This window comes from Sesamum indicum, linkage group LG11, assembly GCF_026168435.1.
Source record: "Sesamum indicum cultivar Baizhima isolate 11 linkage group LG11, ASM2616843v1, whole genome shotgun sequence".
Classification (NCBI taxonomy): Eukaryota; Viridiplantae; Streptophyta; class Magnoliopsida; order Lamiales; family Pedaliaceae; genus Sesamum; species Sesamum indicum.
In genome coordinates this window covers 14,602,138-14,617,935 of record NC_142667.1, presented here as the reverse complement: position 1 = coordinate 14,617,935, position 15,798 = coordinate 14,602,138, and the positions used below count along the sequence as shown (strand labels likewise).

Genomic DNA, 15,798 nt, shown 5'->3' with positions numbered 1-15,798 from the left:
AAACCTTGGTAATGCAAAATAGATTCTTGGTATGTGTATTATTAGAGACAGAAAAACATCTTCCATTCTTTTGAACCAAAAAACTTATCTGTTGTCTGTTCTTAAAAAAAATTTGCTATGGAAAATTCTAAACCTACTGCTGTTCCCTTGGCTGCCCATTTTCAACTCAGTAAAAATCAATGCCCCCAATCTGAAAGTGAAATGCAAAAAATGAGTAAGATCCCATATTCTAATGTGATAGGTTCTATTATGTTCCTTATGGTGTGCACTAGACCTGATGTTGCCTATGCCATCAGTTGTTTGAATAGATATATGTCAAATCCTGGTCCCCCTCATTGGGAAGCATTGAAATGGTTGCTTAGATATTTGCGTGGATTTGAAAATGTTGGTATTAAATTTTCTAAACATTCTGCTCATGCACATCTTATTGGCTATGTAGATTCTAATTACGCGAATGATAGGGACAGTCGTAAATCCACTACCTCCTACATGTTTACATTCTGCAATTCATGCATTAGTTGGAAATCCCAACTCCAACACATTGTTGCTTTATCTACGACCGAAGCTGAATATATTGCTACTACAGAGGCTTTCAAAGAAGCATTATGGCTTAGTGGGCTCCTTAATGAAATCGGCTTCTTAAAAGAAAAACCTGTGATTTTCTCTGACAGTCAATCTGCTATTCAATTATGTAAAAACCCTGTTTTTCATGATAGGACAAAACATATAGATGTTAGGTATCATTTCATTCGTGATATTGTGGGGAAAAATGAGATAAGGTTAGAAAAGATCAGTTCGGACGAAAATCCTGCAGATATGGGCACTAAGTGCTTGCCAATAGAAAAATTCTGTAAGTGCTTAAAAATACTCTTACTAAATCCTGATTAATACCTCTGTGTTTGTTTAGTGTTGTTTATATTGCAGGTACAACCTTGGAGTATTTATTAGCAATGATGAGAAAACCAGATCCATAAACCCCTGACCTATACCATTGGGTATTTGGTCCAAGGTGGGGTATGTTAGAAATAATGGCCTAAATACAAAGGCCCACTCACACCAAGCCCACCGTCACTTGGAGGCCCCTACCCGGCACCCGACCCGCTCCACCTAGTCCGACCCGGTTTGACTATATATATATATACTCTCTCATCTACAAACCCTAATCAGCTCTCTCTCTCCTCATGCGGTTTCCGCCGCTTCCCTCTTCCCCTCTCTCCCTCTTTCAAACCGACACAGCTGTTGGTCTCTCTCTCTTCTCCGTTTCCGGCGGTTATCAAGAGCCAACTTAATGGCTCTTGAGAAACCGCCTAACGGACTCTCTCCGGGTGTTTCTTAGCCTATAAGTACGGAGGTTCTTCTCCCCCCTGTTCTCGGCCGAACTTGAGAAAATCTGTTTTTCCTCCCTCAGTCTTTGTGATATATTTCTGTGTGAGAACTTGCTTTGTGGTGAGCGATAGTGACTGGTCTTTGTGATTGGGGTTTTGTGGTTGGGTGCCGTGAGTAGTGGAGCAACAGTGGGGTTTGCCTTGTGTGTTGGGTGCGGTATCTGTGACCGTGTCCCTCTGAAATTGGATCTGGCTCTTTCTCCTGAGCCACATTCAAACAGTACTGTTTCTTTGTTCGTTTTCTCTATCTTTCTGTAATATTCATCTCTGTAAATATTTGGTGTATTCGGCCTGTAATTTTTGAGGAATTTCGTACTCCATCCCGTGTAATAGTTGATAGGATATATTTGGAAGGAAATACCACTGGAGGGTTATACCCTACAAATATAATTACAGAATCAACAAATAAATAAAGAATAAAGAATGAATACACATATATGAATATACAAAATATAAAAATAACAGATCTCAATAGAAAATTGGCTCAAGAGCCAGATTCGACAAGGAGAAGGGCCAAACACCACCAATGGCCGGCAACCCCTTACGGTTGCTAAGCCCAAAGCCAGCAATACTCAGTTTTTCACAGAAGCCACTAAGATACCATCCACAAAGGACCACAAAGATTCCATAAAATGAATACTCACATAGACTCAAGAGAAACTACTAAGAAAGCTCATTGAAGAGGGAAGGAGAAAGAACTACTAATTCTTTTTTTTCTCTTTCTTTTTTCTTATTTCTCTCTCATCCGATTTAGAAACCACCGGGGATATTTAAAGGATGAAGTCATTGAATACAAGAGATGCAGTTGGGTCGGGTAGATGGACTGGGTGGGTCAGGTGAGCTGAACCAAAGATATTGAGCCATAATATCAAAATGGTTGAAATATGGAGATGGGCTTATCCATTCAAGTGAGGGGCGTTGGGTTGGGCCGAGGGGACATAGGCCATAAATTTAATAGAAAATGTTAAAAATTAATTTTAGCGAGTACACACTTAGAAAAAATATAAAAGAAAATAAAATTGCAAGATACAAAATTCATATGGTTAAGAGAGTTTTCTTACCTCCAAAACTACTCAAAATTAACTTCTGTTAAAATTATTTTTTAAGTAAATTACAATAAAAGATTATTGACCAATGTAAATTCAATCAATTATTTTACAACAATACAAATTTAATGAATTAATTTCAGTCTTGTAAATAGGAAATGGCTATCGTAAATCATAAATTTAATGATATTTTTTAAATATTTTTCTTTGTCCCGTAAATTACAATAATTTTTTTTTAAATTTTATTCTAATTATATAATTATATTTTTAAAAAAATATAAATATCTTAACAATACACCATATAATAAATTATCACAGGAGATATTTATAATTTTAATAGGGTATTTGAAATTATTATTTATAATTTTTCAAAATATGAGAATATATTTATAATTATGACTAGGAGTAGGAAAATAGGTTAAAACTCATGGGTTCAACCTAAGTCAACTAGCTTTGGATTATATTTGCGTTGGTTATATTTTAAAATAGATTGACATCGGTTGATAATGGGCTTAATATATATCTTAATGAATTCAGTCCATAAATTAAAAAAGAAAAACTAAAAGAACCCACTATTTTTTCTTTTTTCATATATACACATCTCTCTCACTTAGGACAATATGCTAACGACTCCTCTTGCTTCATATGCAAACACTCTTAACTTGGACTGATCCGGCACATAAACACACTCACAACTCCTCTTGCTTCATTTGGACTCAACCCAACCTGCATATTTTCCATTCCTAATTATGATAAATTTTAAAAAAATTGTTGAAAGTTATCCTTCCTCCTATTCAATTGTCTATAATTTATTGAATTATCCGGATCAATATTTTTTAATATTTTTTTTGTAATAAATGTACCGTGTAATCTTATTTCATTTATTTATGAAATTATGTCAAATAAGTATTCCTTTTTGGCTGGCGCAGTCATTTTTTTGATATTAGTGATTTAAGACCCTTATACAAAATTGTATCTCTAATGGATTAAATATAATTTATCCTATTGTGAAATAAAAAAAAATATTAGTAAAGAAAGAACATACAAAATCCCTTTAGCATTAAAAAAATAATAAGAAATCCCTTGGGCAGAGAGGCACATGATACTCAAATCTTGGCCGGATCTTTTGTATCTTCTTTTTTAATAAGGGTTTTTCTTTAAAAAAAATTAATTTCATATGAAATAAATTGTATCTAATTCTATGTTTAAATGATAATTTCATTAAATTCAAAAGATATAGAAAAAAAATTAGAGACTTAACAATTTTTGGTCTGTCAGTATAGATATCACACTGGCCAGCTACAACTGGCCACGTAGCTTTTGCTCCTGAATACGGTCGAATCACGATTTGTTTCAAACGTATGGAAGGAGAAAGGATGGACCAGTTAAAATCATCCACAGAATCCATTCTCGTTGCCCAACCCACAAATTCTTGGGTGACAGGATAATTCCTGCATTTGCGTTATTGCATTATGCAGACTCTTACATCATCAGCTAGCAAACAGCCAAACATTGGAAACCTCCCCACTATCCTCCGAGAATGAAAGTTTGAACTTGGCCTCCAAGGGTCTTCTTCAGCAGACAAGTCAAATGGTCCTTGGAAATCTCCAAGCTAGTATGTCAGATTCAACTTGGCCTTCACGGCTCTTGCACCGTCACCAAACTGCCAAACTAAACACTGGAAACCTCGAGCATGCAGTATTTAATCTCAGCCTTTTCAACCGATTTCTAAACATAACAAACAGAGTTGGGAATAAACAAGAATTGAAACCCGCCAATTCCACGTCCCTGCAATTAGATTAATGGCCACCAACGAAAACCAACCTCATTTCGTCCTGTTTCCTTTCATGGCCCAAGGCCATATGATTCCCATGGTAGACATTGCCAGATTGCTGGCGAAGCGAGGTGTTCTCATCACGATTCTGATGACTCCCCACAATAGCAACAGATTCAAATCAGTGATTTCTCGTGCAATTGGCTCTGGACTGAGCATTCATGTTACCCACCTCAAATTTCCCTGTGCTGAAGTCGGGCTGCCTGAAGGGTACGAGAGTTTTGATATGCTTCCTAACATTGACGATGCACTTAAGTTCTGGAAAGCTGCTACCATGCTAAAAGATCAGGTGCAAGAATTGCTGCAAGAACTTAAGCCCCCGCCAACCTGCTTAATTGCTGATATGTGTTTTCCGTGGACCACGACTGTTGCTCTAAACTTGCATATCCCAAAAATTCTGTTTCATGGGACTAGTTGTTTTTCTCTGATGTGCATGCACATGCTGGGAGTTTCAAAGGATTTCGAAGAGGTAACTTCTGATACGGAGTACTTCGTGGTGCCTGGCCTGCCGGATAGGATTGAGATCACCAAAGCTCAGCTTAAGGGCACAGCTAATCAATTGTCTTCTGACTGGATTAAGATACGGGACGAGATGCGAGAGGCTGAACTACAAGCATTTGGGACCGTGGCTAATACTTTCCAAGAACTGGAACCTGAATATGTTAAAGCATACCTCGAAGTGAAAGGCAAAAAGCTTTGGTGCGTTGGTCCGGTTTCGTTGTGCAACAAAGATGACATGGACAAGGCTGAAAGAGGTAACAAGGCCTGCATTGATGAGCATGAATGCTTGAAGTGGCTTGATTCACAGGAATTGAGCTCCGTCATTTACATTTGCCTTGGAAGCTTATCACAACTGGCCACTTCACAGTTGATAGAGCTCGGCTTAGGCCTAGAAGCATCGAATCGCCCCTTCATATGGGTTATCAGAAATGCATCAGATGAGTTCAAGAAGTGGCTGTCAGAAGAAAGATTTGAGGAAAGGACCAAGAAAACGGGCCTTTTGATCCAAGGCTGGGCGCCTCAAGTTCTAATACTTTCCCATCCGTCTGTTGGAGGCTTTTTAACGCATTGTGGGTGGAACTCAACACTTGAAGGAATAACTGCTGGCCTGCCTATGATAACATGGCCGGTATTTGCAGAGCAGTTTTGCAATGAAAAGTTCATTGTGAACGTCATCAAGACAGGAATAAGAGTAGGCGTTGAGGTGCCGGTCATCTTTGGAGAAGAAGAGAAGGTGGGAGTACAGGTTAAAAATGATGATATAAAGATGGCTATCGACAGGTTGATGGATGCAGGAGAAGAAGGGGAAGAGAGAAGAGAGAGAGCAAAAAAGCTTGGGAAAATGGCGAAAAATGCAATGGACGAAGAGGGTTCATCTAACCTCAACATGACAAAGCTTATAGAAGATGTTATCAAACACCAAACCAACAACGTGGACCAATCTGCAAATGAAGCAAAGCTAGATCATGAATATTCTTCTGAAATTGTAGTCCAGCAATAGATACAGAAGCTCTGTTTTCCATTGATGATATTCAGTACTGCAAATTCCTCTTTTATTACTGCCTTCAGAACATGTTTCTGGTACTTTATTGCTTTGAATTTGAGCTTTTTCTTTGTTAGCATCTCTAAATTTGACTATTAGGAGCTCAGGTCTTGACACTAGCTTGTCTCAGCAGCTGTGACAACTTAACTAGCAATCGAAAGTGATGATTACCTTTTTGGACAAGATTAGAAGATCGCGGACTAAACAAGAACTACTGAAAGAAGATAAATGGAAGACAAGTCCAACCATATAGGTAAACTCAAACTAAAAAGATAATACTCCTTCAATCTGACTATTCTCCCACTTACTAAAGCAGAATTCTGAGCCCAACTGGAAAGTTTCATTCAACGGAGAAGTGGTCCAGTTGTCATGCCCCTCTCCTCCTCTTAAGTAGCTATGACGAAGGGTAGGAGTCATGATATTTTGTTTGGCTAAGGTTTGGACAAGCAACACCAACCAATAATTTTTACGCCTTTCAATTATTTGAGTGATGACTTTACAACTTAAGGAGCCAAGTTCAAGACTTTCCTAATTGTCATATCAGGGCAAGCATTACCAAGACGCAACAATGTCCTAAAGGTTCTTATCACATGAGGAACATTCACAATATAGCACTAGTAGAACTAAGCCTGATCTAGCTCAAAACCTCAATAATATCCTCCACTATCGCCATGGCCTCCCAATCTCACCAGCTTCACTTCGTCTTGTTCCCTCTTATGGCTCCAGGTCATATGATTCCCATGATAGACATTGCCAAATTGCTGGCGCAGAGAAGCGTTCTCGTTTCTGTAATCACCACACCCCAAAATGCTAGCAGATTTGGTTCAACAGTTGCTCGCGCTGTAAGAGCTGGACTTCAAATTCAATTAGTTGAAATCCGTTTTCCATCTGTAGAAGCTGGGCTGCCTGAAGGCTGCGAGAATCTCGACACTCTTCCTTCACTAGACATGGCCACAAATTTCTTTGTTGCGCTCAATTTATTGCAGAAAGAAGTTGAACAAGTGTTTGACGAGATGAAACCCCGGCCGAGCTGCCTGATTTCAGACATGGGCTTGCCCTGGACAACCCAAATTGCTGAAAAGTTTCATATTCCAAGAATAGTATTCCACGGAACTTGCTGTTTCTCCCTTTTGTGTTCACACAACACAATGGCATCCCAGATTCTTGATACCTTAAACTCAGATTCCGACTACTTTGAGGTGCCTAACTTGCCTGATCGGATCAAACTAAGAAAGTCCCAGGTTACAGGTTCCACAACTAGAAAGTCGGCTGCCTGGAAAGATGTGGCAGATCAAATAAGAGCAGCAGAAAAGACATCATACGGGGTGGTGGTGAATAGTTTCCAGGAGCTGGAGGCAGAGTATGTGAAGGAGTACAGTAAGGTCAAAGGAGAAAAAGTTTGGTGCATAGGTCCCGTTTCGTTGTGCAATAAAGAGAGCCTGGATTTGGCTCAAAGAGGAAACAGTGCTGCCGTTGACGAACAAAATTGCTTAAAATGGCTCGATTCCTACGAACCCGGATCTGTAGTTTACGCTAGTCTTGGCTCGTTAGCGCGACTGACAGTGCAGCAGATGACGGAGCTTGCACTTGGTTTGGAGGAATCAAATAGGCCTTTCATTTGGGCCTTAGGAGGAGACAAGTCAGGTGCATTGGAGGGATGGATTTCAGAGAACGGATTCGAGGAAAGAACTAAAAACAGGGGGCTTCTGATTCGTGGCTGGGCTCCTCAATTGCTGATTCTTTCACACCAGGCGACTGGTGGATTCTTGACGCATTGTGGGTGGAACTCGACGGTTGAAGGGATCTCGGCAGGGGTGCCAATGGTGACATGGCCACTTTTTGCTGAGCAATTCTGTAATGAAAAATTAGTGGTCGAAGTGCTGAGGATTGGAGTGAGCATTGGCGTGGAAGTGCCTGTTAAGTGGGGAGAGGAAGAGAAGGTGGGGGTAGTGGTCAAGAAAGATGATGTGAAGAAAGCTTTAGACTTGTTGATGGACGAAGAGGAAGAAGGAAAAGAAAGGAGAAGAAAAGCAAGAGAGCTTGGAAAATTGGCGAATAAGGCAATCGAAGAAGGAGGTTCTTCTCATGTAAGCATGACATTGCTGATCGAAGAAATTATGGCCAAAGCAAACCATGGAGGATCAACATGACAGACAACGTTTTAGTCTGAGTTGAATGTTTCAAATTTCACGAGCATTCTTACAAAAGTTTGGTTTAACCGAATGATGTACAAGTAGAAACTCGATTTGCTTTCACCATGAATTATGTTCCAAGCATTCCCTGTTCTTTTGAATTACACACAGTAAATTCTTGATCCTCATAAAACTGCTATGTGTGCTCTGGTTAGTTACATGCCCTCTCCAGTCACAGTTTTGATTTAGGTGTACTTAGCAACTTCTGGGTAATAAGAAATTTATGGAAAAGAATACCTAGTACAGACACAATTGATCTGTAGAATTTCCAATTGATCAGAGCAACAAAGGTGCGAAGTAATTCTGCGAAAATGCAAAGTAAATCCATAGATTTCATTTCTGTTAATTTTTGTTACAACCCAGAAATGAGGAAGATGAAGGCTATTTAACTCTACCACCAAAACCGTTTAACAAATTAACAAATTAGCAACTGCCAACTCAAGCTACGTGGTCCAACGAGAAGAGAAATAAATGATGTGTACAATTAGTTTACATAACAAAAAAGCGCGTGAATGCGCTTCTGTTATAGAAAATGCAACTCCCTTTTCGTCTAACCTCGATCGAAAAGATTAGAATCAACACCAGTTCTTGTTCCAACAACAGCAAGTTGCTCTGTAATCTCAAATGTCATGGCAACAATTAAAGATGTAGAAGGCTCAATTCCAACGTGATCCAAATTAATGGACAAAATAGAGATAGTGTCGGATGGGTTAGATAAAGATGCAGCAAGCCTTCTTGTGTCGTAGTTTTCTGGACACGTTGACACCCACTATGATGAGACTGACAGCTGCGTGTGAAACCAGAAATGCGTTGTGACAATGTCACAGAAGGTACAATTTCAATGGGGCCTAACACTCAATGGACTCACTTCACCCCGAAATCAGAAATGCGTAAGCCATTGCGTCATGAATGCAAGAAAACATTATTTACATAACAGCCTTTCAGAATTTAAAATTTGCATCACCACCACTGTACTTTTGCCTAATCAAAATTGTCTCCACATAATGATTTATTAAACCTTCACTTGTCTATCTATATTATTATTATATATTAATTAAGTGGTAGAATTTCATAAAAATTAGATAGGAAAAATATTTATACACTAAATGTCATTTTTTAAAATAAAAATTAAATGGAGTTTAAAATTTTGCTTTCTCAAATTACTTAAATCCATTTAATAAGCAGTTAATTAAGCAATATCATATTTTATATACATTCTTTAACCTTATTATAATTTTATCAAAATGTCTTTACTTTCGTTTTTCTTTATAAATCTTCTGTACAACCGATCAAGATCATTATTTTCTATGTCAAATGATTTTGGTTGAGATGAAATAATTTTTTAGTATGTGTTTGGATGTGAAATAAAAATATAATAATAATTGATGTGTATAAAATATTGCCTAAAAAATAGATACTAATAATAATTATTATTATATTTAATATAAAACGTGTTTGAGATGTTTTTTCAAAACGAAAAAAAATTCTCCAGCTCTAAACAGTACAAAGATCTGATAAAATGAGATGAAAAGAATTTGACAAGCAATCGTAGCCACTACATATTAGTATTTTTAATAACGGGCTCACCATGTGATGCTGGCAAATATTCAGGGATCTCAGCGTAAATTCATCGACAGGGACATATCCTATCCTGGATAGACGTACCAAAGTAATAGAAAATCGTAACTCCAATTATATTTGATTAGATCAAAATTAATTATATGATAAATATAATATAATTATCGAGAATTCAATAAAAGTAATCAATTATATAAAAAAATATAATATATTTATCATATAATTAATTTCATTTTACTAAAGCTGATTTGATTAAAAAAAAAATCAAACTAGCATTGGAAGATGCCTAAGAGATTGGGATTATTTTGTTGTATTGTCCTTTCCGATCACTACATTAATAATCAACACATGATTAAAATGTTATAAGCGTCTATTCATGATTGTCTATTCATATACACTAATGCATGCACTGATAACAAGTACTATAACAGAAGTTTGGCAATGTCTTTAGGCAGACCACAGAAACAACGATAGTTTGTCGACCTCGTTTGTATTTTGTCGACCTAATTCGACAAATACATCCATCTTTTACCAAATTTAAATATTAAAAATATGATAGATTCAAATATTTGATGTTATATATGAAAATAGACTAATAATTACTATATATATTGACGATCCAACACACAACTTTTTGAGTTTGAAACGGAAGAAACTCTTAATCTTTGAGTATTCGTGCTGTGAGTGTGTGTATATATATATATATATATTAACGTTTCGAACAGTTAAATTAATTCAAACTCCAACCGTGAATCTCTCAGAAGTCATTTCGATGGCCTTGCCACCAGATCAGCATCTGAACTTCATTTTGATACCGCTAATGGCCCCTGGCCATACAATTCCGATGATAGACATGGCCAAATTGTTAGCAAAGCACGGTGTCAGCGTAACCATCATAGTTACACCTGCCAACGCCACGCGATTCAGTTCAGTGATCGACCGTGCCGTCAGGTCCGGACTATCCATCCGGCTCCTCCAAATCAGGTTTCCAAGTTCGGAAGCCGGCCTGCCGCCTGGATGTGAAAGCGCAGATTCTCTACCATCTTACTCCTTGATCCAGAATTTCTTTGTAGCTATCAACTTGCTCCAGAAACCTCTGGAGGAGATGTTAAAAGAGCTGGATCCTAGTCCTAGCTGCATTATATGCGACAAGCATCTACCTTGGACTGCTGATACATGCATGAAGTTTCAGATTCCGAGGATAATTTTTGATGGAATGAGCTGTTTTACTCAATTAGTAATGCACAGCTTATACACTTGCAAGATTCATGAGAGGGTTCCTCCGACGGAGCCTTTTGTTGTGCCTGGTTTACCGGATAGGATTGAGTTCACTCGACTCCAGCTTCCCGGATTATTTAATCCGGGCCCCATAAACTTTGGTGATTTCCGAGAGCAAGTGAAGAAAACCGAGTCGATGGCACACGGGGTGGTGGTGAATAGCTTTGAGGAGCTGGAGAAAAGCTATGTAAATGAGTTTCGAAAGGTGAAAGGGGGTAAAGTTTGGAGTATTGGGCCATTATCTCTTTGCAGCAACCACGAGTTAGACAAGGCAGAGAGAGGAAATCAGGCGTCGATTGACATTGAACAGTGTTTGAAGTGGCTTGATAATAGGAATCCAGGGTCTGTAGTATATGCCTGTCTTGGAAGCCTTGGTCGCTTATCGCCTGGCCAATTCATTGAGCTTGCTGAAGGACTGGAATCGTCAACTCATCCGTTTATTCTAGTGGTAAAAGGTGGATCTCGATCAGAAGAGATAGAGAAGTGGATTCAGGATGAAGGGTTTGAGGAGAGAACAAAAGAAAGGGGTCTTTTAATTCGAGGATGGGCTCCTCAAGTACTGATTTTATCCCACCCTTCTGTAGGAGGATTCCTGACGCACTGTGGCTGGAATTCGACTCTTGAAGGTATCTCTGCGGCCTTGCCCATGATCACATGGCCTATATTTGCTGAGCAGTTTCTGAATGAGAAGTTAGTGGTGCAAATACTGGAGACAGGTGTGGGAGTTGGAGCTCAGACAGTCACGCATTTGGGAGAATACGAAAAGGCCGAAAACCAGGTGACGAGGGATGGAATTAAGAGTGCCATTGAGAGGGTAATGGATAAAGGAAAAGAAGGATCTGAAAGAAGGAAAAGGGCACAAGAGCTTGGAGTAATGGCAAAGAGATCGGTCCAAGTAGGAGGATCTTCTTCTCTCAATGTTACCCTGCTAATTCAAGAAATTGCTCAACTGGGTAAAACTAAGAAAGGAATTGCATGAATAGGGGCAAAGTGCATTTTCGGTCCGTATTTTAGGTTCAGTATATTTTTATCATTTAATTTTCATTAATAGTCTCATAAGTTACAAAAATTCTCACTGTAAGTTATTTCGTTAAATTTTGTTAATAATTTGATGAAAAAGGCATCATGGTGAGCAGCTCCTTCAACCTTTTGAATAAGGGTCATATAGCCTTTTGCATCAAGATTAGAACAAAATGTGATGAAATGACTAAAATGAATATTTTATAACTTATGGAATTATTAATGAGAATTTTTATAATTAACGGGACGGCAAGCAGTAACCCGAAAATACGGAATGAAAAATGCTATTTCCATCTCATCATCTGTTGGGTTTAGTATTTGAACATCACCTGTTCTGGTTTTCCTTTTTCCCGTTGCAGTCTGTATATCACATGTATTGTGTGAAGTGTGTGGTAAAGTTTCCAATCAAGAAAGTGGAGAACAAGTTCAGCAACTAAATCAGGTTGTCTGCCTGCCATTCTCATTGTTGTTTCTTTATTGTTTCTTTTGCTCATTTATATTTTGTAGGGATTAATACTGTCTGCATGGACCCCCGTTTTTGGATTCCCATATGCCTCTGCCGGTGTGTATATGTACGTAATTGGGAAGCAGGCCTTTATCTCAATATTCTCAAACTCTTTTAGCGGTTCAATCTATGACATCCTAAATTTTTTATTTTTTAATTTATCATATGATTCAATTCCAACATTTTGTTTATATTACATTACATATTAAATACAACCTAAATCTTTATAACATTAATTTAAACAAATTCTATTGAAACTAGATTCATTTCTCTTAATCTTTCAGATTTTCTTTTTCTCCGCACACCAGAGTTTTAGTGACTTTCAAATGACGACCACAGTTCAACGCATGTCCCTAAAATCATTTAATTAGTTACAAATGATCCATTAATACAAGGCTTTCATTATTTAAAATAATCAGATCAATAATCATCTAATTTACAATCAGCTGTTGTTATTATATTTGTGAAGGGAGCAGCACGCGGTGCCGGTTATCGATTCTGACATAATTTGTAAGCTTCCAGGCCCCCTTGGGGCTCTGTCTTTTTCAACTTTCTTTCTCTTTTATCTTCTTTTCCTGCCATAACCCTAAAATAGGATATGGGCTAATCGTCTTAAATTTATGAATGGGTCCAGCTCAATGGAGTAACAAAAAATCTTAAGATTTGTTTGGGGTTATTCGTTTCTATATGCACTTTCAGTGGCAGACTTTTTCGCTCTTGTATCATTTTTGACTTTTATTGTTCTGGCGCCCTCAGTTCACAGATGTTTATCTTCTACTCCTGTGATTTTCATATTTAGCATAAAATATTAAAATAATCAAATCCACCTCAAATAAATTTTATTTAGTGACCATGACCGACTTTTGCAAAATACTGCTTTCTTGAGCCAGCGACATGTTAAGTCCAATATAATCTGAAATAATTTAAAACCAAGTCCACCCTATTGATTTTTGTGTACAATACTAATATCCAGTAATGCATTATTGCATGGCAAAGAGCGGAAGATTTTGATTTAATTTTGGTTTGATCAAATTTAAATCAATTATATATCGAGTACAATATATTTATAGTGTTATTGATGCATAGAAAAAAAAATGACCAATCATATTACAAATATATCATATGTGCTCTGTATGTAATTTGATTGGATAAAACTTGATTTAATTAGGTAAGAATATATCCGCAATTTATCAGTCTTTTAACTTGTCATCACCTAAAGTGCATGCTATGGGCTGCTACAGCCCACGATTTCAGAAAAGGAGAAATGTGGAAAATAATTACATACATCAGATAAAGACCAAGTATTTCCATATTAAGGCTATTCTAATTTGATAGCGAAGTACATATATAGATAGCTGAAAGCACCTGGTCGAGAAAAAGACACTCTTGAGTTGTACAGTTTATCTCTATCCAAGAATTAATGCTTGTTCCATAATGTCCTGAATCAGAACGGATATGTTACGATGAGCAGATCCACTGTTCTCCATCTTACTCATTGCTACTGACCTAAGATCTTGAGCCCTAATTCTTCTCTTTTCACCTTCTTCACCTCCACCCATCAGCATTCCTATAGCATTTCCAACTTGTTCTTTCATCACAAGCACTCCAACTTTCTCTTCTTCTCCCCATCTGACGGGGAGTTCCACCCCAACTCGCACCCCAATCCTTAGTATCTCCACAATCAATTTCTCGTTCAAGAACTGTTCAGCGAACATGGGCCAAGTTATCATAGGCACCCCGGAGCAAACCCCTTCTATCGTGGAATTCCAGCCGCAATGTGTTAAGAAACCACTAATTGCTGGATGGGACAATATCAGTACTTGTGGTGCCCAGCCCTTGATCAAGAGGCCCCTTCCGTGGATTCTCTCCTCAAATCTTTCCTCCACCAACCATTTCTCCATCTCTTCAAACCTATTTCCCGTCTTTATGACCCAAATAAATGGTTGTTTTGATGCTTCCAGGCCAAGCCCAAGTTCTATTAATTGTTCAGGAACTAGCCGGCACTGGCTGCCAAGGCAGGCATAAAGAACAGACTTGGGTTTCTTTGAATCAAGCCACTCTAAGCACTTTCGTTCGTCAATGGAAGCTCGATTCCCTCTCTCAAATTTGTCCAATACTTCCCTGTTACATAGAGAAACCGGCCCTATGCAGAAAACCTTCTTGTCAATGGCGCTTCTGTATTCTTCCACGCAGCCAGCCTCCAGTTCAGTAAACGTATTTACCACAACCCCATAGGCATTTGTTTCAGCCTCTTGCATTTGGTCCCGAATATCATCCAGGTCCGGCAAAGCCACAAACGATCCCGGAAGCTGAGCTTTCGTTATTTGGACGCTGACAGGCAACCCAGGGATGAGAAACGGCTCTGAATCAGATTTGACAGAAAGATGAGGCCTGTAAAGCTTCACATTGTGCGAACTCAGCAGCGAAAAACAGCCCATCCCGTGAAAAACCAATCTTGGGACTTTAAATTTCCTCGCCATCTTAGATGTCCAGGAGAGACATTTATCAGAAATTATGCAGCTAGGCGGGGGACCATGCTCCTGTAAGTATTGCTCCAGGGGCTCCTGGAGCATATCAAGGGCAGTATAGAATCTTCTAATAAGGTCCCTGGAAGGGACACTGTCAAGATTTTCGCAGCCTGGCGGCAGCCCAACTTCTTGGCAGGGAAATGGGATTTCTATCAGGCGGATCTGCAATCCCGCTGCTCGGGCCCGATGGATAGATTTCGTGAACCGGGAAGTATTGTTCGGGGTGGTAACTAAGCTTGTAATAACGCCATGCTGAGCCAATAACTTGGCCATGTCTATCATTGGGATCATATGGCCTTGGGCCAGCAATGGAACGAGCACGAAGTGAAGTTGTAAACTGGATGCCATGAGCTTGATGTCGAAGAAGATTGTTGAAATGGGAAAGATAAGGAAAGACTAAAGAAGGGCTTGCATTCCGGGAAATTGCAGATGAGTCTTATAAAGTAAGCTTGACTGGGTCCAGAATATTGGTGAGTAAGAACAAATGGAATGGTGGAAGCAACTGCGGGCTTGACGCAGTCTAGAATCTAGATTGAGTTGATTGAGTCAATTGATCGGCGTATAAGCTGGGGCTGAGTTTTGTTGAATCACGCCGCAATCCATGATTTGCCAGCACCAGCACCAGCACCAGCACCGGCCCCGCCGTTCACGTTTTGTTTCAGTTTTAAACATATCCTTCTTATGCTCTTGTTGGCAGCATTTTGGCAATCTCTTTCTTGGCTTATTCACACACACCAAAAAAGAAAAATGACTACTCCTGTTCAGATAAATTTATTGAAGTATTTTTATGAGAATAACTTGATCTGATTGAACTAGAGACAATTGCAAATTTAAAATCCAAATAAAATTATGTCAGTCTGGATATCTACGGATATTAATTCAGATCATC

At 38.6% G+C, this 15,798-nt stretch overlaps 3 protein-coding genes and 2 pseudogenes across 3 annotated transcripts; 4 read left to right on the top strand and 1 right to left on the bottom strand.

Annotated features, from left to right (window-relative positions):
* The first annotated feature begins 117 nt into the window (after positions 1–117).
* On the top strand, positions 118–982 carry LOC148785119 (secreted RxLR effector protein 161 pseudogene; annotated as a pseudogene).
* A 2,685-nt stretch (positions 983–3,667) lies between these two features.
* Positions 3,668–5,821, top strand: LOC105174240 (UDP-glycosyltransferase 73C4). The gene has a single exon (XM_011096270.3). It carries the CDS (start codon positions 4,234–4,236, stop codon positions 5,764–5,766), a length of 1,533 nt encoding a protein of 510 aa, XP_011094572.1. The 5' UTR covers positions 3,668–4,233; the 3' UTR covers positions 5,767–5,821.
* A 473-nt stretch (positions 5,822–6,294) lies between these two features.
* LOC105174239 (UDP-glycosyltransferase 73C5) lies at positions 6,295–8,133 on the top strand. The gene has a single exon (XM_011096269.3). The coding sequence runs from the start codon at positions 6,480–6,482 to the stop codon at positions 7,956–7,958; it is 1,479 nt and encodes a 492-aa protein (XP_011094571.1). The 5' UTR covers positions 6,295–6,479; the 3' UTR covers positions 7,959–8,133.
* A 2,066-nt stretch (positions 8,134–10,199) lies between these two features.
* LOC105174238 (UDP-glycosyltransferase 1 pseudogene) lies at positions 10,200–12,314 on the top strand (annotated as a pseudogene).
* Positions 12,315–13,600: 1,286 nt separating this feature from the next.
* On the bottom strand, positions 13,601–15,632 carry LOC105174237 (UDP-glycosyltransferase 73D1). The gene has a single exon (XM_011096266.3). The coding sequence runs from the start codon at positions 15,255–15,257 to the stop codon at positions 13,788–13,790; it is 1,470 nt and encodes a 489-aa protein (XP_011094568.1). The 5' UTR covers positions 15,258–15,632; the 3' UTR covers positions 13,601–13,787.
* Positions 15,633–15,798: the final 166 nt, after the last annotated feature.